At 43.8% G+C, this 21,567-nt stretch overlaps 1 protein-coding gene across 50 annotated transcripts in view; it reads left to right on the forward strand.

Moving 5' to 3' along the window:
* The window catches only part of SORBS1 (sorbin and SH3 domain containing 1), a 234,403-nt gene that overhangs the window by 163,071 nt on the left and 49,765 nt on the right, over positions 1-21,567 (forward strand). For 44 of the 50 annotated variants that reach the window (XM_070363623.1, XM_070363628.1, XM_070363639.1 and 41 more), the window contains 4 exons: positions 8,658-8,705; positions 8,824-8,953; positions 11,350-11,464; positions 17,051-17,134. In XM_070363623.1, the coding sequence (XP_070219724.1) occupies positions 8,658-8,705; positions 8,824-8,953; positions 11,350-11,464; positions 17,051-17,134 (377 nt within the window). The remainder of the gene's footprint in view (positions 1-8,657; positions 8,706-8,823; positions 8,954-11,349; positions 11,465-17,050; positions 17,135-21,567) is intronic. The other 6 variants (XM_070363635.1, XM_070363636.1, XM_070363655.1 and 3 more) reach the window with 1 other exon arrangement.

The following is a 21,567-nucleotide window of genomic DNA, read 5'->3' on the forward strand; positions in this document are numbered from 1 at the left end:
GTATTCAATTAGATGAAGGCTTTTTACAAACGAGTGCAATGTTTCAGCTAGCTCACTGTAGAGCATTTTTATTTTCATTTTAATTTTTTGTTAAGTAATGAGAGAGCCTCTGGTTTGTGGTTTTGATATCTGTGAGTTTCGGCAGGTCCTCCTCAGCCCTGTCCTTAGTGCCTCTCCAGCCCTGTGCTGCCAGTCAGTGGCCCTGGGCTCTGCACACCCTTCTTAATATGGGAAAGATTCATACCTTTCAAAGAAGAGTGTTAAAGACAGATTACACCTATAACTGAGGTGGCTCTAGTGGTAAAGAACCTGCCTGCCAATGCTGAGACGTAAGAGGCGATCCCTGGGTCGGGAAGATCCCCTGGAGAAGGGAATGGCAACCCACTCCAGTATTCTTGCCTGGAGAATCCAATGGACAGAGGAGCGTGGTGGGCTACAGTTCATGGGGTCACAAAGAGTCAACACGACTGAAGCGACTTAGCACAGCACAGCGCCTAACCAAGGCAGGCTCTACCCATGGATTTTAATGAGCATTGAAACTGTAAATCGCTCAGTCGTGTCCAATTCTTTGTGACCTCATGGACTATCCAGTCCATGGAATTCTCCAGGCCAGAATACTGGAGCCTTTCCCTTCTCCAGGGGCTCTTCCCAACCCAGGGTTCGAACCCAGGTCTCCTGCTTTGCAGGAGAATTCTTTACCAGCTGAGCCACAAGGGCAGCCTTTTTAAACAAACATTTAAAAAATAGATTTACTGAGAAATGTGAGCTGTCATTCTGAGTCTGTCCCCTGAGGGAAGAAGACTGTTGCTGCTTTTTTTTGTTTTGTTTGAATGCAGAATTTGAAACTAGAATTATTTGCAATAAACCTATCAAAACCTAGCCTAAGGGCTACTGCTTTTTTTCTAAATTCTAGTTGATTATACAGTATAAAAGACATTTCTAAGTGTCTCAAAGCTGATTCTCCAAAATAGTAAAGAACTATGTGAAAGTTTATGTCAAGCTTAGCCACCTCCTCCTTCCCTTAAGCTAGAGTGAAAAAGTAAACTTCTGGCTGGACTTTTCAGAAGATAAGTAGAATCATCATGTCTTAATCAATGAGATTTAAAATGTGCTTTTAAAAAGCCATAAGTCCCAACAAGGAGCAGTCACTTGTAATCATTTGCTAATCTTTCAGACCACTGTATGGGAAAGGAGCAATGTTACATTCCTTATTTCAAGGGGGTAGCTGGGAGGGATTGAGGCTGGGAAATTTGGGAAGAGTAGAATGAATTCAGGAGACTTATTTCTTATAATTTCTCTGTAATAGCCTGGTCCCTAGAAAGCTTACAAAAATAAAAATAATTTACCAGAAATCCTTTGGGAATAACCCTGAAGTAAGGCTAATAAGCAAATGAGTTTTACTTCCCTTTTCTTTTAAACCTTCACCTGACCCACACTCCCCTGCCTAAGAGCTACTTGTCTATGAATTACCTACCATCCAGCCTCTCCCTTAAAGGGCTTCCCAGGTGGCTTAGTAGTAAAGAATCTGCCTACCAGTGTAGGAGATGCAAAAGACCTGGATTAAGTCCCTGGGTAGGGAAATTCCCTAGAAAAGGAATTCGCAACCCACTCCAGTATTCTTGCCTGGAGAATCCCATGGACAGAGGAACCTGGTGGACTACAGTCCACGCGGTCACAAAGAGAGTCCGTGGGGTCACAAAAAGTCGGAGGATATGACTAAGCATGCAGCCTACACTCTCTCTTAAAGGCACATATCCTTTCCTAGCATCTGAGATGCTACCAGGTCTTTTGATTGTGAGAGCGGAGAGAGGGAATGTTGACAGAGACCAGAGCCAGCACTACCCAGACCACAGAGGGTCTGCTAGACTGAGTCTTTGGACATCCTGCCCGCATTTTCCTTCTGAAGCGGAGCCACAGGAACATGATGTAGAGAAACCACTTCAGAAGCCCCGCCACTGCCTCCTGCTTTAGGAAACAGCAGTGTGGTGGCCAGCACCTCTGCATCTCACATTCATAATCCTATTAATAATAATAATAACACAACCACCGCAGTAACTGCTGCCACTGCCATTTATTGAGCCCTTCCCTGGGTCACACTGTAAAAGAATCTGCCTGCACTGTGGGAGACCTGGGTTCGATCTTTGGGTCGGGAAGATCCCTTGGAGAAGGCACTGGCAACCCACTCTAGTATTCTTGCCTGGAGAATCCCCACGGATAAAGGAGCCTGGCAGGCTACAGTCCTTGGGGTCGCAAATTGCTGGACATGACTGAGCAACTAACACTTCCGTTTTCACTTACTGAATACAAGGCTGCATGCTGGCTGCATCACAATTGTTATCTCATATTCATCCTCCCAACAGCTCCTTGAGGTAAGTCCTCATGTTTGTGAGGGCCTGAGGCTCAGAAAGGTTAAGTAATTTGTGAAAGATCTCACGGCAGGTGGCAGAGTGAGGATTCAACCCAGGTCTCTGGGGCCCCCCAGACATGGGTGTTTATTTACTCTGCGGATTCCTTTCCCTTTCCTGTTGCACTCTGTGTTCTTGGCTGTCCCCTTCGCCAGGACTCTCTGCTGCCTAACTCAGGCATCCAACTGGCCTGCTTCTTAGTCATGCTCCACTTAGCTGAGCCAGCAACTCCAGGGGTGGTGTCTGGGAATATGAGGTTAGGAGAGCTCCCCAAGTGATTTGTCACGTGGTCAGGACTGGGGACCACTGCAGTGGAGGAGGACCCCCTCCCCCTTTTCCATCCTCCACAAAAGGAAGCAGATACTCGCCAGTGCAGTTTGGGGGATTTGAATACAGAATGAGAGTGAGGAATACAGATTGAGAAGAACTAGCCTGTCTGCTCTGAACGTAGCCAGATGATGTTGGCTTTCTTGACATGCTTCACGTCAAGAAGATGGGAGATATTTTCAAATGATGCCTCCTGATAAGCAAAACCAAGTAACTGGAGTGTTACCATGTGGTCCATGGCCAGTGAGAACCCGTCTGACCATGTCAGGGTAAGGGCTGTCATACCAGCCAAGGGTGAAGTCCCAGAGACCAATGTTTTCCCCTTGCTTGTGGATGCGTCTTCAGGCTGTCAGGCTGATGGTCACTGCCATCTCCTGGTGAAGTGACTCCAGACCCCACCCCAAGGCATCCTCAGGTTGTGGGGATGCGTCACGTCATAGTCGTCCATCTCACTGACCTTTTCCCCATTCCTAGATGAGGATGCATTCAGGCAAGGATTTAGGAGGCTTATTTTCTTAGTCATATCTATATCTGAGTTAAAATAATCCTCCACTGGCCTTTCAGCATTTCTTAGGATAGCCTTATTTTGCTTGAGTTCAAGCAAATGGTTCTGTTGTGAGGCTGGCTGGCCAGGATCCTCTGCCCAAGCCCCAGCGAGTACTGCCCAGAGGCGGAGCTGAGTGCTCGCAGCGGTCACCTTTGTCCCCTAACCAGAGCTGCCCAGAAGGCCTCCACTGAGTAAGTGCAGAAGTCTGACCTGTGAGCTAGCGGAGCGAGGTAACCGTTAGTCCCTTTCCATCTTCAAGGGAGGAACGAATGCCTTAGGAGATGAGGCCGGTGAGTCGTCTTCTAGCCCTCTGGCCCTCCCAGACTCTTGGTGTCTCCGCTCCTGTCCTGTTCCACCTCATTCTCTTTACTCCTTTGCATTCAATTTTTTGTTTTCTAAGTTTGTCTTCTGTAGCTACTCTGCATCCTATATTGATCTTTTTTTTTTTTTTCTTTTTTCATTATTTAAAATTTGATTGTGTCTAACCAGAACTTGGGTCTTTCCAGATGGTGCTAGTGGTAAAGAACTTGCCTGCCAATGCAGGAAATCTAAGAGACACGGGTTTGATTCCTGGTCAGGAAGATCCTCTGGAGGAGGACATGGCAACCCACTCCAGTATTCTTACCTGGAGAACCTCATGGACAGAGGAGCCTGGCGGGCTACAGTCCATAAGGTCGCAAAGAGTCAGACACGACTGAAGTCACTTCGCACGCTCACATGCAGTCAGAGCATAGGCAGCTTTGGGGCTCTTTCCCGAGCCCCCTGTACTCTTCCTGACCATCCTGCCCCACTCCTCCTTTTTCTTATTCTTCCTCCTGAATCCCATCCAGACTGTATACCTGCCTCTGTGTACGCTTTTCTTTGACCATTTTTGTTTGTTGGATGGGTGCATTGTGTCTATCTTGACCCCTTTCTCCTTCCTCTTAAGTGTGTGGGGTAAAGCAGGAAAAAGAATTAACGTGAGCTGTGGGAAAAGATTGAGTTAAAAATGAACCACTGATAATTGGAAAAATAATTTTAAGTTTAAAGCCTAACAAATGCATAAAATTGAAATTTAACTGATATAGGCAAGCGATTATGCAAATAGTGCTTTTTGCCCATCCTCTCAATTTGGTCAATTACATACTTTTTTTAATAGAACAACCAGCATTTTCTCCAGTGTCTTTGAGATTATTATAAAATCTTAAAAAAATAAACAGAGGAAATCTTTTTTAGTCTATTTAAAGTACTGTGGTTGAAAAGCCAGTTATGTGCCTCCTGGCAGTTTTAGGAGAGTAGCTATCCCCAAATGGAACCTCCAAGGACACTGCCAAAGGGAAATCATTGGTGTGTAAACATCTTAGCCCAGCAGGGGTCTTCAGGGCCCTGGGGTGAGTTGTTCACACCCAGTAAATACTGTTAGAATTTTCTGCAAGTCACTGGCACAGGGAGTTCTGGTGTCGCTGCCAAGATTTGATGCTTGCTGCTTGGGGCTCTAGGGCACACAGCGTGTGGCTCCACCACCAGCAGGAATCACAAGATCCAGCTCCACTGAGCCCACTGGGACTTTCTTTGAAAGGACTCTTGGAGAAATAGTAAAAGCAGGATTTCACGCATAGACAATATCTGTGTTCATAAACAACTGGAGAAACATTTCGTTTAGTGTCCTGCTACTGCTAAGTCACTTCAGTCGTGTCCGACTCTGTGAGACCCCATAGACGGCAGCCCACCAGGCTCCCCCGTCCCTGGGATTCTCTAGGAAAGAACACTGGAGCGGGTTGCCATTTCCTTCTCCAATGCATGAAAGTGAAAAGGGAAAGTGAAGTTGCTCAGTCGTGTCCGACTCCTAGCGACCCCATGGTTAAATACACACACATTTGGCTGGCTCTTTTGTTTAGTGCGTCTTGACTATGGTTAAACACACACACATTTGGCTGGCTCCGGTGTATAGAAATGGTGAACCTTATCCCCATCTGTCCCAGCATAGACGTAGCCTGCCAGGAGAAGGTACAAGAAGCAGCAAGTGGAAGATGTAGCAAGCGTGACTCAGTTTTACCCATTTCCATACAGAAGAGCAGGAAGAAAGCTGGCCGGGTCGTGGGGTAACTCAAAAACTTGCTTAAGTGTCACCAGGGAAGGGGTAATGTGGAAAATATAAGAGCAAAGGCCTCCAGGGCTAGAAGTCATCCAGGCCAGGACTGCAGTGTTTGACTTTCACAACACCCTCCCCTGCCTCCTCCCCAATAAAGAGCCTATTCTATTACAGTGGAATAGCTACAGTTCTCCCTGGAGTCAGGCAGATGGGGCTGGGCAGAGGTAGGGAAGTGGGGTTGGAAAGACCTGAATACATTCTTGCTTTGTCTTCCACACTGTGCTAGGGGCAAATTTTCATAACCTCCCTGGGCCCTAATTTCCTTGTCTCTGAGATATATACTTACATACCTCCAGGAGTTTTTCCAAGGATTGAGTGAGGCAATATTAGTAAATGACCAGTTACTATTAGGCACTTAATAATGGGAGCAGCTATTATTTTTATTTGTAAACATACGTAAAGTTTGCTTCTATTAGATTTGCAAGACAAAAATTCAAGGAATAAATTATGCACCCCCTGGGCAACTTGAGTTTGCCCGCCTGAAAGTCAGTGAACTGAAATCCACATGTCAGAGGTGGATCCCATGGACACTGGGAAAAATGAAAAGCTTGTTCATGGAGATGCCCCTGCCCTGTGCTAGCTTGAGATGGAAGAGATTTCTTTTTCCACTTACACCAGATAAAGAAATTGCTTTAAGAATGTTCAGGCATTCAGACTTCTCTCTTGTCTTCACCCCCTTCCACGCCTCTTCTTTCCTACTTCTCTTTCCGGCCTTGCTGTGCGGCTTGTGGGATTTTAGTCACCTGGCCAGGCATTGAACCCGGGGCCTTGGCAACGAGAACACTGAGTCCTAACTGCTGGACCACCGGGGAAATCCCCTTCCTCCGTTTTCAAACTTTCAAAATACACAGATTAACTCCCCCAGCCATGCGTTTTCTGTTTTTATTTTTTTTTTTCCACCTCAGAACTATTTCTCATTTTCTTTTAACGGGTGTTCTAGAATTCCACATTAGAAAGCTCTAGGGAGCAAAAATCTTTAAAAAGCTGAGAATTAAAAAAAAAGAAAAAACCTTGAATATTTAAGTGCTGTTTTTCCCCCATGAAAACTCTGCTTTTACCTTAAGAACCAGATAATAGTTATAAATTAACCCTCACCTTACCATCTGCTGCTAGGTTGTAACTTCTCCCTGATTCAAAGAGAGACAGGGTTTTGAGCTAGAATGCTAGGCTGGATTTTAAACAATACCTACATTGGTTCCTAACTAAGCTAATTTCTCATTTGGCAGGCACCATTTTTCCAATCAAATCACTACAATCAAAGCTAATTTTTAGTTTTCTTTGGTGCTGTGGTATCTTATCTGTATAATAATCAGAAGCTCTATTGAAAAACAAAAGCAGCAAAACAAACAAAAGCAGGCAACACAGAAGTCTTCAGAAGAGTACTCTGAAACATCTATTTCTGGATCCCACTTTATCTCTTCTGCCCTATTTTCAAAAGTTAAATAAGCTCTCATGTTCAGTTTATAGCAGGGAAAGGCATAGCTATATTGGTAGAAGAACCTTAAGCTCTGTTCAACTTTAAGGATAAGAATTAGCCAATATCAAAGCAAAAAGGAGGAAGGGAGGGAGGAGAAAAGATGTCTCAGTATCCAAAACCTTTCCATTTTTGGAGCTGGAAAACCCGGGGCAGATACAATAGGGAGAGGAGAGGGGAGGTAGAAAGGGAGATAGAGATCCTGTTTTTGAATAATACTGGAAAGAATAGCAGTGTTAGCTTTAGTACATTTTATAAAATATTCTGGCCTTTTCTGCTCTGAAGCTTAAAACAACATGGAGACAAGGACTGACCATCAACACATTACATGGGGTTCTCTGACTTGTCTTTGCAAGCTAGTTTGCATGCTGTGTTATGTAAAGCTATACCGATTTTAAGAGGAGTTGGGTCTTTATTCCACATTCATGAATTCTGAATTCAGGTTAGTGAGCTATTAGAAAACATAAGAGTTAGGCTATTTCAGCCTAACTCTTGTTGGAGAAATGCTTTGGAGGGGTCATCACGGATATATCCTGGGTTTCCAGGGCAGTCCCAGCTGACAAACCTGTTCCAGTGAGAGTACCTGTGGTCTCGTTTTTAGTTCCACGCAGCCATGTCCACGAAGGGTTCAAGTCTTGATTCTGCAAGTCTTGGTGCCCGGGTCGGTGTTCCGCTTATTTAGAGACCTGTGCTTATGGTGGCACTAGTGGTAAAGAACCCACCTGCCAATGCAGGAGACGTAAGAGATACGGGTTGAGTCCCTGGGTCAGAAGGATCCCCTGGAAGAGGGCATGGCAACCCACTCCAGTATTCTTACCTGTAGAATTCCATGGACAGAGGAGCCTGGTGGGCTAAAGTCCATAGAGTCGTAGGGAATTGGTTATGGCTGAAGTGACTTAACAGATGCACACACACCCCACCCCACCCCCGCCCTAGGAGAGCCATCTCCCACTACAGAAACCCGGTTGAGTTTGACTCGATCCAGAGTTACAATTTAGACACTGACCCCGAGTGGCACTTCTGCAGAGCAGATTATGTGAGGATCTGCTGAGGGCGTGTGGGGTTCCAAGAAGGAAGGCTATTTGAGGGACTCGTTTACAGTGGAATCAAAACAAATGATGACAAGGGGTTTCTCAAGCTGTTTTCTTAGCTGCACTACCACTTTGCTAAACGATTTTGTTTTGAGTTGGCCTCAGAGTTCATTCAGGTTTTCCCATAAGCTGTTATGGAAGAAATAGAACGAACTTTGGGGCCAACTCAGTATATGGGACCGTAGCATATGAAATGGGTCACAGCTGAGCCAGGCAGCTAGAGACCACACCTGGGGCCTCCCCATCCCACCGGGCAGGCCTGGGGACTCTGAAACTCAGCAGCATAGACCAGAGACAGCGCCAACATGCAGGCATCCATCTCAGCCTGTTTCCCACTCGGCCAGGCTGGGGACCAGCTTTGCTTGTGGGAATTCTCTCGAGAGGACCTTTGGCTCATTGTCCCCATGCATTTCTGGGTGTCAGGGGCAGTCCTCCCCCAGGATTTGTGAGTGTACCTTTCTGACTACAGGTCTCTTCGGTTGGGTGGGTTCTCCAAACCCAGCTCTGAACTGTGTGGTTTGCCATGGTGTAGCTTCTGGTGCTTGGTTCCTCCTCTGTCCTCTGGGCTCCCGGGTGTGGCTGGACAACGGTCGGTGCAGGATGGTGGCAGTGGGGGGACTTGTCACGCAGTTCTCTTACCTGAGCCGGATGTCTCCTGATTACATTTCGTTTTGTTCACTAGATGATGACTCAGATCTGTACTCTCCTCGATACTCCTTTTCTGAAGACAGTAAGTGGCTTAGAATTTCTTGGTTGTGGGGGTGGAAGGGAGGGTGGTGGACGAGGGAAGGATCTTCCTGTTTTCATCCATTTTAAAAGTCTTTTGCACCCGCTTTTTCCTTCTCCAGCAAAATCTCCCCTTTCTGTGCCTCGCTCAAAAAGTGAGATGAGCTGCATTGATGGTGAGAAGGTAGTTAAGAGGTCGGCCACACTTCCCCTCCCGACCCGCTCGTCCTCGCTAAAATCAAGCCCAGAGAGGTAAGTGTTCTCATCAGCTCCATGATTTTAGGCTCTAATACACAATCTCTTTCTCTGAGTCAGGCAGCGTTGGAGCCAGGCGTCAAGCAGACCTGAGTTCGAATCCCTGCTCTATCACTTATTAACAGTGATTTATTTTTTTGACTGTCAATGTTCTCATCTGTAAAATGGGGAAACATGTTACATTCCTCGGGATACTGCAAGGATAACACAAGATAATGCATGTAACATATCCTGTAGTCCTGGCTCATCAGATGGGCTTAAATAATGTTGACAATAATTATCATCACTCTTTCCGTCTTCACAAGAGGAATCTTGAACTATAAGATTTGTCATGTGTTTTAATACTCTCTATACATACTGATGGGGCCCACAGCAGAGAATATAATTTTAAAATGAAGCTACACTTTTTGCTGCTGCTGCTGCTAAGTCGCTTCAGTCGTGTCCAACTCTGTGCGACCCCATAGATGGCAGCCCACCAGGCTCCCCCGTCCCTGGGATTCTCCAGGCAAGAACACTGGAGTGGGTTGCCATTTCCTTCTCCAATGCATGAAAGTGAAAAGTGAAAGTGAAGTCACTCAGTCATGTTCGACTCCCAGCGACCCCATGGACTGCAGCCTACCAGGCTCCTCCGTCCATGGGATTTTCCAGGCAAGAGTACTGGAGTGTGGTGCCATCGTCTTCTCCGACACTTTTTAGTATCTCTTTATTTATTCAACACACTATCAAAACATAAGGCTTGACGGTTGAAATGATATTTGTCATCTCTTAATGCCCACACTAAATGACCCAGTTGTCTTTTTCTGAGTCTTACGCCCTTGGGCGGAGAAGGCAACGGCACCCCACTCCAGTACTCTTGCCTGGAAAATCCCATGGATGGAGGACCCTCTTGGGCTGCAGTCCATGGGGTCGTTAAGAGTCAGACACGACTGAGCAACTTCACTTTCACTTTTCACTTTCATGCAATGAAGAAGGAAATGGCAACCCACTCCAGTGTTCTTGCCTGGAGAATCCCAGGGACGTGGGCTGCCATCTATGGGGTCTCACAGAGTCGGACACGACTGAAGCGACTTAGCAGCAGCAGCATGCCCTTGGGAGCAGCCTCCAGGGTATCTGGACCAGTGTCCCAGGCATCTCCCAGCTCCATCTTCTAACACTTCTCAACCCAAAATTGGTTCTGGCTAAACAAAATTATTTTCTCTTTAAATACACACAGTTTCATACCTCCAAACTTTTTCCATCTTCATGACAAATGAATGGCTATTTTTGAAATCCCACATATATGTATATGACATCTGCCTCAGAGTTTGATAACTAATCTGAGAGGAAGGCTGGGTGTACCTGCAAATCCTTACAAGTGCATTCATTAAGCATCTGCTGGGTGCATTCTGTGTGCGATTGAAGAAGATGCTATGTAGGCACATTGCACACATAAATCATTGTCCATGACTTCAAGAAGTTTGTAGCCTTGCAGGAAAAACTGATTATAATCACAGTGCAAAATGCAATTATGTGCCTACGTGAAAATTTTGCAAGTAATTTCCAAGGCTTCATGTATCCTCTGAAATCCCCCACTGGATCAGGTTAAGTACCTGTGCCAAAGGCTGCATCTTGGGTGATTACCAGGGTAGGGTGTGGAATAGGGAAGAAGAACATGGTTATAAAAACTAGTAACGTTTTGAATTTCCGTGGCAGTTCAGTGGTGAAGACTCCATGCTTCCAGTGCAGAGGTTGCACGTTCAATCCCTGATCAGAGAACTAAGATCCCACATGCCACACCGTGTGGCCAAAAACAAACAAAACCAAACCAAAGTGTTTAAAGAGTGGTTACTGTGGGCCTGGTGTTTTGCAAAGTGATTTACATGCTGAGACATACTGTCTCATTAATCCTTGCAACAACCGCACTTACCAGATGAGTAAACAGTTCAGTAGAGGCTGAGTGCTTGGCCCAGAGGAGCCAGCTAGCAAGGACTGTAGTAGGGTTGGAACCACAGCTGCCTGGCTCTGGGTCCTGCATTCTCTCTCACTGCACCAGCCTGAGTGGGAAGTACAGGCATGTCTGGGAGATGATAAGCCCCTGAGAGCAGAGCAAGGTGAAGGATTTTTTCCAGAGAACACTTCACAGCTGCAGCTGCTGCTTTTCTTCCCTTTCTTGTCTCCCGGCTTCCCGGTGCATGGTTTGAGTATGGACACCTCAAGCCTTTTGTGAAGCAAACACAGGGATCTAACTGGTTAATTGAAGAAGGAAACCAGCACAACTGAACGCTTTGCGCAGAGTCCCATTTTGTGCCTCGGATATAAAAATTCCTTGATTAAACTACAGTCGGCCAAAGTCGTCAGAACTGTCGGATGCCAATTTTCATGAGAATAGCTCTAATAGGATTTTCTTTCTACAGGACTGACTGGGAGCCCCCAGATAAGAAAGTGGATACAAGAAAATACCGCGCAGAGCCCAGAAGCATTTACGAGTATCAGCCGGGCAAGTCCTCTGTTCTGACCAACGAAAAGATGGTAATGTGCATATTAAAGTGCTTTTGTCTCACCCTGCCCGAGTTCTTTAATCCAGATGCATTGTGCGCTTGGATTACATTCTTTCTCCCTTGAGATAGACTTGCTTTGTTTAGAAGACAGTGACAATATGAAGTATTTTTACCCTTCTCATTTGGCAGGTGTTCACCAAATAAGTGCTGAGAGTCTGCATTGAAAGAATCCTCTCATTGTGGCTTTGTTGCTCTTTTTGTGCATGGTTTTCACTAATTTTAAATCTGCTAGTGTAAAGGTTGATTTTGCTGCTTTTTTTTTTAAAAACATCTAACCATTCGTTTATCAGGCTTATTACTAACCGGACTAAAATTGTAGTTTTAGAGGTGACTCTTATTTGAACACGCATACATTTTGTTGAAGTTACAAGTACATCATTAAAAACCAGATAATTAATATGATGATGTTACTTGGGGGGAAAACAAGCCCCAGGCTGTTAGACTGTGGCTTTTAGATCTTCCTTTTCTGACAAGTTCAGTAGAGAGGACACATTGCATGTTCCATCTGATTTGTGGTTCCCTACACAAGTTCACATCTCCAAGCAGTTATCAGTGGGGAGAATGGCCTGTGTGGGCATAGGAGACCACCCTGTAAAGGCAAGGGAGAATTTTTACAAACTGATGAGTTTCATATCTGCCCGTCACACTTCCTTTTATTCACCCTTCATTAGAACAAGCTGGTTTCAGAATTCTGATCATGGTTAAAGGGACCTCCAAGGCTCCATAAACCTGCAGCCCTCCGGCCTTTCAAGCAGGAGGGAATTGTCATGCTGGGGATTGATTCTCATTAAAATGCGGTTACCGCACTGAGTCCAGAATAAGAAGGCCCCTGAAATGTGGGTTCAAATTCTTCTCCCTCCGCCTCTTTTGCTCTACATGTTTTTAAGGAATAATTGATTTGACTTTTACTAAAATACAAAGGTGACATCTTTAAAAGCACAAAGGGGTAAGTAATTTTAGTTAGGAAAAAAGGTTCAACAGTTCACCAAAATGCTTCAGAGTTGTCATTCTCCAGCATTTACTGTGCACCAAAGTTATTTTAAGCAAAAAGTTCTGAGAGGAGTAGAGAATTTTGCCTCTGTCTCCTCCCTTCACTGCAGGTTCTCTCTCTGTGAGAAGGTACTAAACACAGAAGGTAACCTTCCACACAGGTCTTCCTAGAAAGAAAGTTATGTCCTTTGAGTATGTTCCTGAAACTTGAATAACAAGCCAGGGACATACATCATGTATCCGTACACTTCCGTGCTTCCAGACTCTGTAGGCCCCTGCGTGCTTTTGTTCTGGCGATAGTATTATTCATAGATGGTCATTGCTGTTACTGAAAGCTTTCCTCTTAATTTCTCCTTTGTTTCCTCTTCCTTTCCTTGGTTCCTAGTAATTTGACCACTACTCAAAACTGGAGGGGTGGGGGGAATCCCCCAAATCCGTAGTTTTGTGCTCATCGATACCACAATGGTCACAGTATCCTCCATATCATAGTCCTTGGGAGCATTTATATTGGTTTCCCAAACCCTGAGAAGTAGCTCACTCTGCCCACGGGCCCCACTTTGGAGAGCTGTGGTGACTGTTCCCGTGGATGGTCAAGCACCATCTGGCTGTTCCCACACAGGAAGCCCCTCCGGCTGTACCAGGGCCTGGGCCAACCAGTTAGGACATAACACCCAAGGCCGGCCGGAGAGGAACATTGCTGTCCAGCTGTTTCTTCCCAAAGAGTAGTTTTTCATTTTAGAGAGAATCTTCATCTTTTCATAGTCTGCTCTTCACAGAGGTGGAATCAGTCCTTTATTTTTGAATTTTTCTTCCTGCTGTTTTTGCCACACGAACAGATAAGTTGGAATGGGAGTTTCAGTGTGAGTCCTGCCTTTTGGTTTCAGTGTTTGGTTTGCCAGAATTTGAGGGGCCCCTTCTTCCCCAGCCACCACCACCACACTCACACGCCTGTGCATGCGCACACGTTTTTGTGGTGGTGAGCTGTGAATAAGTGTACTAATTAGAGACAGATAGAGAATCTAAATTTTCTCCCAGAAAGGCACATCTTTTTCTATGGGGGAGAATCCCTATTTCCCCCCAGTGTTTTTCCAGCTGGAGGTGCTTGGGTCTGCTTAAGCCTGGCGGTTTGAACTGGGACCTCACAGGCACATCTGTCCTGTTCGCACAGAGGGCTGATGGGTAGGCTGTGAAGATTGCCTTAGCATTCATCTTGTCCCTGCAGCAAACCCACAGCGTCCCAGACAAACACTGTGCTACCTTCAGAAGACTCGCAGGAGATTCAAAGCCGTGGTGACCTGTTGAGCTATTTGACAAACTCATATGAAGTTGTTTATTACTGTTTGGCCTCCCTCTTATTGTAGTATGGGCCCATTTTCTTCTCTTCTGGTCTTGGAGTTGGAGAGGTACTGGTTGGTCCCTGCTTTGTCAGAAATAGGTTTTTTTCAGGCTATGGTCCTTTTACATACTTCCCTCCTAAGTCCCTTACAGAACTGAACCTCAGCTCAATTCAATAAATATGTACAGTTGACCCTTGAACAACACAGGTTTGAACTGCACAGTCAACCTAATTGTGGATTCTTTTCAGTAGTAAATGTTATAGCCCTGCACGACTGCAGTTGGTTGAGTTTGTGGATGTGGAGGAACCCTGGATACTAAGGGCCAGTAAATTATACTAGGATTTTTAACTGCACGCATCCCTGAGGCCCAGGTTGTTCAAGGGTCTGCTTGTAGAATAACATTTATGTGCCAAGCCCTGGGTTAGATGTTGGGGTTCCTGCTCCCATAGGGATAATGTGAGAAGGACAAATGTAAAAATCATTATTACAAGCACAATATTTATTTGAAAGTGTAAAACATGGGGATTTACCCAACTTAGTTTCTTCCCAGTTCAGAGTCACCTTGAGCTCCTTCCTGGTTTTTCAAGTCTGTGACATGCCCTTATGTTAGCTTGGTATCATCCTCAAACTCAGCAGCTCTACCCCCTTCTCCTGGGGAGTATGAGAAATGTAAGCAGCACTGGACTAGGAATTGAAAGGTTTCTGAGTTCCAAGTTCAAATTCAGATACTGCCTTATGTCCGGGGGCATCACTTAACTTTTCTGAACAACCAGTGTTTTCACCTGTAAAATGGAATTATCTGGCCTGCCAGCCTCACCGGAGCATTGAATGAGAGGGTCACTCATGTGATAATGTGGGTGAAAAAGATCTGTGAATATAAGAAAGTGCCATGTAAATGAACACGCCACATTCAGATTCTTTAATTACAGTCTGAAGCTAGTCTCCGGCTCCCGTCCAAGCAGCAGAACCATTCTTCTGAGCGATCAGGCATTTTCCTCATGAGTCCCCTGCCTTTTCTGAGGATTTTGCCAAGCTGGGAAAAGATAGCTCCCTGTCGCAGAGACCTCAGCCTGGCTTTGTGGAATCCGCTCTGCCTGCCAGAACAGACAGCCTGCTCTCCATCCGGAAGGACAGTCCCCTATTTGTCCATTCTGTGCTTGGACCTAGAAAGGAGTTATCAGTGCAGAATCAAGTGCTACGTGGTATTTATTACCTCTTTAGCTTTCTCGCTGGGCAGCTCCAAGGGCTAAGGTTGGCTGCTCTGGGTGCAAGCTGATTGACATGCCTCCTGATTCAATTCTCAACCCATCATTAACCTTGGTAATAAAACAATCTGTGAACAACCTTTGACAATAAAATGGGTTGATTCTTTCAGAACTGAGTACCAGGACATTCAGGCAGTTTTCTGAAAAAGTTGGTACACTTTATTTTGAAAAAATAGGGGGAAAAAAAAAAAAAACAACAAAATTATTCCCAGGGAGCAGTTTGTAAGTAGTCTTTTAAAGTAATAAACATGAAATAGGTTTCATGAAGCCCCATCATACAAGGACCTAGGGTGTCCCCATGTCTAACCTGACCCTCCTAAATGGTGGTGTCCTTGTCAGGATTGCACCTCATTTCGCTGAATATAGATTCCAGTATTTACAGGATTACAGAATCCACTGAGATGGAACACACATTCTCCAGATTTTAAGCTCCTCTGCCCCTAAAGACAATTGGAAGAAGGTTTAGTCTGGATGCAAGAGGACAGACTGTTTCAATACATATCTTCCTTTGATTTCAACTAACTTCTATTCAGTTAATCTCAGTTAAAAGTTATCTATCAGATCTTCCTTGGTTTAAAGCAGAAGTAGAAATAATAGTAAAGATCCTTATAGGGATGTTAGAGACTGGTGAAGGTCGCTAAGAAAGTTTACAGCCATTTCAACAAGCTGCAAAAGCCATTTCAACTAACTGCTTTGTGAAGAAGTCACTTGGAGATGTGTCCACAGGACGTGCGGTTTCCTTTCTATATGTTGTGTTCCCGAGGGCATGATGTTTCTTACGATGTTTTCAATCTCAATGGAAAATGTGTATTTTCTATTTCATATTGTCAGGATATCACCATTTCTCTCTTTTGTGACTATTAAGATTTTTTGAAACATATACACATAAGAATTAAGTTGTGTGAGCCTCTAACACTTTCATCTGATGTGATCATATCTCCAGTTTATTAAAGGGAAACTGATTTGCTTTCCAGACACTCATTTTCCAACTAATTATTTCCAGAAACATATGCTCTTCCACAGAGCAAGGTACCAGAACTTTATAAATATTTGACGAAACATGAAATCCCAAGCAATCAAATTATCAGTCTGTGCATTACCTCTTAGAGCTGTATAAAATGAGAAAGCTAACTTATTTTTGTAACATAACCCAGAAGTTTCTCCCCCGTGTTGTACTGTTATCTGTCTTGTTCAGCTTTTTCCTTTTCTTCCCCCCAGTTCTTTAACATTTATCTCTTAAAGCACAAGGTATATCTGTCTGTGTTCATCCCCCATGGATGCTTGTTTAAAATGTTTTTTCACTTGTGTCTTCTGTTTTTACTTACATCATCTTTCACTTTACTCTGTGTGGGACTTGGTTTCTCACCTACTCATGTGCCATTAAAGATGCAGTATTAACAAATTGGCTTTTATAAAACTGTCAGTATTTGGTGTTGATTTTTGAAAACCTGAAGACAGCCTTGCAAATAAGTACTAAAACTGTACTAGCCCATAAAAAGTGTTTGCTCTACTCATCTGGCGTAGATGGCTAAATGTTTGGTGTGTTCACCGGGTTATTTGCTTATAACTCTTAGCTCTTTGGAAAGAGGAAAGAGGGGCTCTCTTTTCTCCCACCACTCTGACAATTACCAGGGAAAACTGTCATGCCCGTGTTCAGATGTGTTGAGAGGGCAGCTGTGGGGTACAGTGCTCTCCATATGCGTCCCTCTGCCTGGAGACCAATGAACAATTCCTTCACTGCTGCCTACCTCAGTGTGCCTGTTTTCATAAACACATCCTTTCCTGCCTGTTTCAGCTCCTGATTTTGCTCATGTCTGTAAAAAAAAAAAAAAATGATTGCTGCTGTTGAATGCAGGTGCTATATATTTCTGGAAACCACTGCATCTCTACTGGCCGGTTCCTATGTAATCTCTGCATAATGTTATCCTTCTCTTTCTTCCATTTCCCTGTCACCAACCCCTATAGAGTCGGGATATAAGCCCAGAAGAGATAGATTTAAAGAATGAACCTTGGTATAAATTCTTTTCGGAATTGGAGTTTGGGAAACCGGTAAGTTTAATAGCTTCAGTGGTTATAGACACCTTTTTAAATAATGCTGTTGATGCATTTTTGCTGCCAAAGAATCAGATCTGTTTGTAAAGAGTTCAGGAAGTGGGGAACAGCTTCATTGGCTGTCAGTGGTGGGATTGTCTGTTCTCACTACAACCTGTGAGCTTTCCACTGCTTTACTTCACCAAGAAGGGACAGTGAGCTCTGGGAAGTATTTCTTACTAGAAGATTTCAGGGAGACACGGCTAAATCATTGCTTGTCTTAGGACCTCTCACCACTAGCAACAAATATCACACACCTTGTAGATTGCATTAGGCTTCGGTTCAGTCCCTTGAACAAAGGCTTCACAGTGTGCTGAAGATAAGCAGGAAAAAGCATATACACTGAGAAATATACATTGTTCCTGTTTTAAATAGAAATTTTAGAAACACACATGTAAGAGAAGTGACAAAGCAAAAGGAAAAGGGCCTTTCTGTGCACAGGTGGTCTGAGAATGCTACCCTGTTACAGGCAACTTTTAGGGAATGATCTCTATGAGGTAGGGATACTATTTCCCAAAATTATAAGATGAGAGTTAGGATTTCTAGCAAACTTAGTATTCAGCCCAATAGCCTGCAAATTCCCTGTGATGTATCTGAGTTGGCTTTGGTACAAATTGATTTTTGGTGCTTCAGGGAGGATTTTCTTGGCCTTGCACCCAAAGGAGTATCAAACAGAAGGGAGAACTGAGCTCATTTTTCCACTGGACATGACTGGAAACTGACTTTAAAATTTCAGTTACTTTAAAGTCTCAATTATGACAGCTGCAAAAAGAATTTACAGGTAGAGGGATTAAGTGTATAAAAATAAAACATTTTATTAGATGTTTATGTGAGACTTTAAGCATTGAATCTGGCATTTGAATCACATGATTTAGAATAATAGTTGTGGGTTTTTTTTTTTTTTTTAGTAGATAGCAATAACTTTATAGTTCAAGAAAATGTTAAATTTCATAGTATACTTTTCATGAAGATGAAGACAGAGAAATTTAGCTGGTGCTCTGAAGTGGCTCATTTGATTTGGCCATGATGAGGTTTGTTGGAATGTTCAGGCATTTTCAGAGTTAGGAGCACCTGGCTTGTAAACACTCCATTTGTAGGAACAGGCAGTCACCTCGTCTTCTCTGTCACCTACTATCTGCCAGGCAGCCTTGGATGAACAGTGCCACCTAGTGGTTAGAAGCGAGGGATGCATCCAACCCAAAGTGTGCCCAGTCTCCTCCCCTCCCCGAAGCTTTGGTGCACACCTCACTTCTCCGCTGTCTGTTTTTTCTCTGCTGTCCACCATTCACACATCAATGAAGTCGACCTCCCACAGTCTTTTCCACGTGCAGACTTTAGCAATATCCTAACCTTTTTCTTTTTATTAAAACCTGCTCAGTTGTGTCACAATAGAAAAAACCTTTGGGAATGTGTTCCTCCTGTCCCCCCAAAAGAGACGATGATTAGTACATGGAATAATAATGCCATACTTTCATCAGAGAAAGAAAGTGATATTAGCTTTATTATTTTTTTCAAAAATCCCATTTATTATCCAGGATTAGCTACAACTAACAATTTTTCATAAACTCCAGTTATAGGTATTTTTTTCCCCTGAGGGAAACCAGAATTTTAAGTCTTTGGTGAGGCTATAATTAAACATTATATTTTAAGTCAAAGAAGAGGAATCATCACACATGCACAACACCTAGAGGCAGCGGAAACCAAGACTAATTTATATTACAAAGTAAAAAATGCCAAATATTAAGAGAAAGTCATAGCATTAAATTGTTGATAATAAGGAGCCTGTGCCATTGATTTTTTTAAACCCTGTTGAGAATCTATAATTTCTAGCCATCTCCTCATTTGCCAAATAATTAGTTTAACTGAAATATTAACTTTTAGGGAAAGTTATGAAGCCATTTTTTTCTAGTTAATTGTGACTGGTTTATTGTTTTACTGAATCTGTCATTGTAATTAATACTCTTTCTGTTAGCAATTGACAGCATTTCAGTCACAGTGTGCCTAGATAGGCTCTGTGAATAGCTCAGTGAATTAATTGTTTCTATGGGAAATGGTCAGAGAAGGCAATGGCACCCCACTCCAGTACTCTTGCCTGGAAAATCCCATGGACGGAGGAGCCTGGTAGGCTACAGTCCATGGGGTCGCTAGGAGTCAGACACAATTGAGCGACTTCACTTTCACTTTTCACTTTCATGCACTGGAGAAGGAAATGGCAACCCACTCCAGTGTTCTTGCCTGGAGAATCCCAGGGACGGGGGAGCCTGGTGGGCTGCCATCTGTGGGGTCGCACAGAGTTGGACACGACTGAAGCGACTTAGCAGCAGCATGGGAAATGGTAGTCTGAACACCACACAGCCAATTCAGACAAATATTGAGAAAACAGTCCATCTGTGTACTGGGACCTTCCTGTAATTTGTGTTCCTACCCTATTGTCCCAACTGACTTTTAATTATTTAAAGACTTAGAGATGCTTTTCTCCAAAATGCCATTTTCTCTGAAGCCAGAATGTTCCTTACATAGATCTTAGATTTCTTAAATGGGACGACTACTTCTTGTGTAGGTCTTTTAAAGTCATAAAAGATGATAGTTTTGAAGACTTGCCAAAATAGCTTAATCAATGCCCATATCCTGAGGAATAGCATTGAGATGAACAGGTCCTTATGGTGTGAGGCATAAGGGTGAGCTTGTTACCTGGTTGAACCAGATTGATACCTGGATAGTACTCCCAGAGAGGACGATGTGATGGGGAGAAATTGTTTTCTTCTCTTCACTTCTCCTACCCCAATCAGCTCTGTGCCATTAAAGAGTAAGAGATAGAAATAAAAGGGGTATAAACCATGGAAGTTGTTTTGGAGGGTTTTTTAGTCATTTGGGAGCAGAATGAAGTTAAAACTCCAGTCAAAACGTGTGGATCATCGTTTCTCCTTTTTATTCCACGTGAACCTAGCACCCACTTCCCAGCAGTAAAGCCAGCCAGAACTGTAGATGTTTACCCTGCACATCTTTTTTCCTCAGCCCCTTCGCTTAGAGCCACCCTGATTTAGTGAGCTGAAGCTTCAGTAAACCCTGACTATGATACCTTTTAGATCTAACGAATTGTAGAGTATCCACTGATTTAAGACTTCAGGGACCATTCAGGGAGGATGATTTAAAACCAGTTTTATTTGTAAGCACTGTCTAATATTTTGCAGGAAGTAAATGAGTAGGGCTACCATCAGTGACTTGAAAAAGTCTCCATCCCCAATAAGATTCAAGTGTATTAAGTGCTTAAAGATGAGTGATAATTGTCAGTGACACTTAACAAATTGCAGAATATAAGCGTACAGAGATCACGTTACTGATCTGCTGATGTTAGTGGTGAAGGCACCTTGGAATCAGGTTACTTTTCATCTATACATTCATTACAAAGGGCCCGGGTGTCAGCTTTTTCTTCTTCCTCCCTCCCCATAAAATTTCAACAAAATTGATGTGATTTCTGTAAGTAAGCTCAAGGTGAAATGTAAAACTAATTTGAATGCTGCCATAGAGTTATGATGAAATTTGTGCAGAATGATAGGAGTTACTAATGAACTCGTGTCCTCAGAGGTCATTGTGTAAGAAATTTCAAGTCTAAGCAGGCAGAAGAAAAAGGTTTACAGAGTGGGAAAGAGATTGCAGGTTTAGATGTACCTTGTAACTTCCAGATGTCCTCTCCTCTGGATCCCTCTTGGGGCTTCCCTGGTAGCTCAGCTGGTAAAGAATCCACCTGCAATGCAGGAGACCCCAGTTCGATTCCTGGGTCAGGAAGATTCCCTGGAGAAGGGATAGTCTACCCACTCCAATATTCTTGGGCTTCCCTGGTGGCTCAGATGGTAAAGAATCTACCTGCAATGCAGGAGACCTGGGTTCAATCCCTGGGTTGGGAAGATCCCCTGGAGGAGTGCTTGGCTACCCACTCCAGTATTCTTGCCTGGAGAATCCTCCTGGACAGAGGAGCCTGATGGGCTACAGTCCATGGAGTTGCAAAGAGTCGAACACAACTAAGCAGCTAAGTGCACACACTCTGGATCCCCCTTAAAACAGTTCTCCTGGCAGATTGCTACTTTGGGAATGCAGCTCATTCTAACAAGAAGAGTGAAAGGAGAAAATGAAAATAACCTTAACAGTTCACTGTTTAAATTCAAAGTATAAACTCTTTCTTCTAAGAGAGATGGAAGGTCTGACTCTACCGTCAGCAATGTTATCAAGTCTTGTTAAACTGTAAAAGATTAAAAAAAATGATCTAATGAAATTGTCTAATTATACAGCACAACATTTAACATCCATTTTGTACATGGATTTCCTTGCCACAAATCACAGAAAGCACATTTAGCACTATTTACTGACCCTTGGTCAGATCTCCAAATTCACAC

Source organism: Bos mutus, chromosome 26, assembly GCF_027580195.1.
Source record: "Bos mutus isolate GX-2022 chromosome 26, NWIPB_WYAK_1.1, whole genome shotgun sequence".
Taxonomy (NCBI): domain Eukaryota; kingdom Metazoa; phylum Chordata; class Mammalia; order Artiodactyla; family Bovidae; genus Bos; species Bos mutus.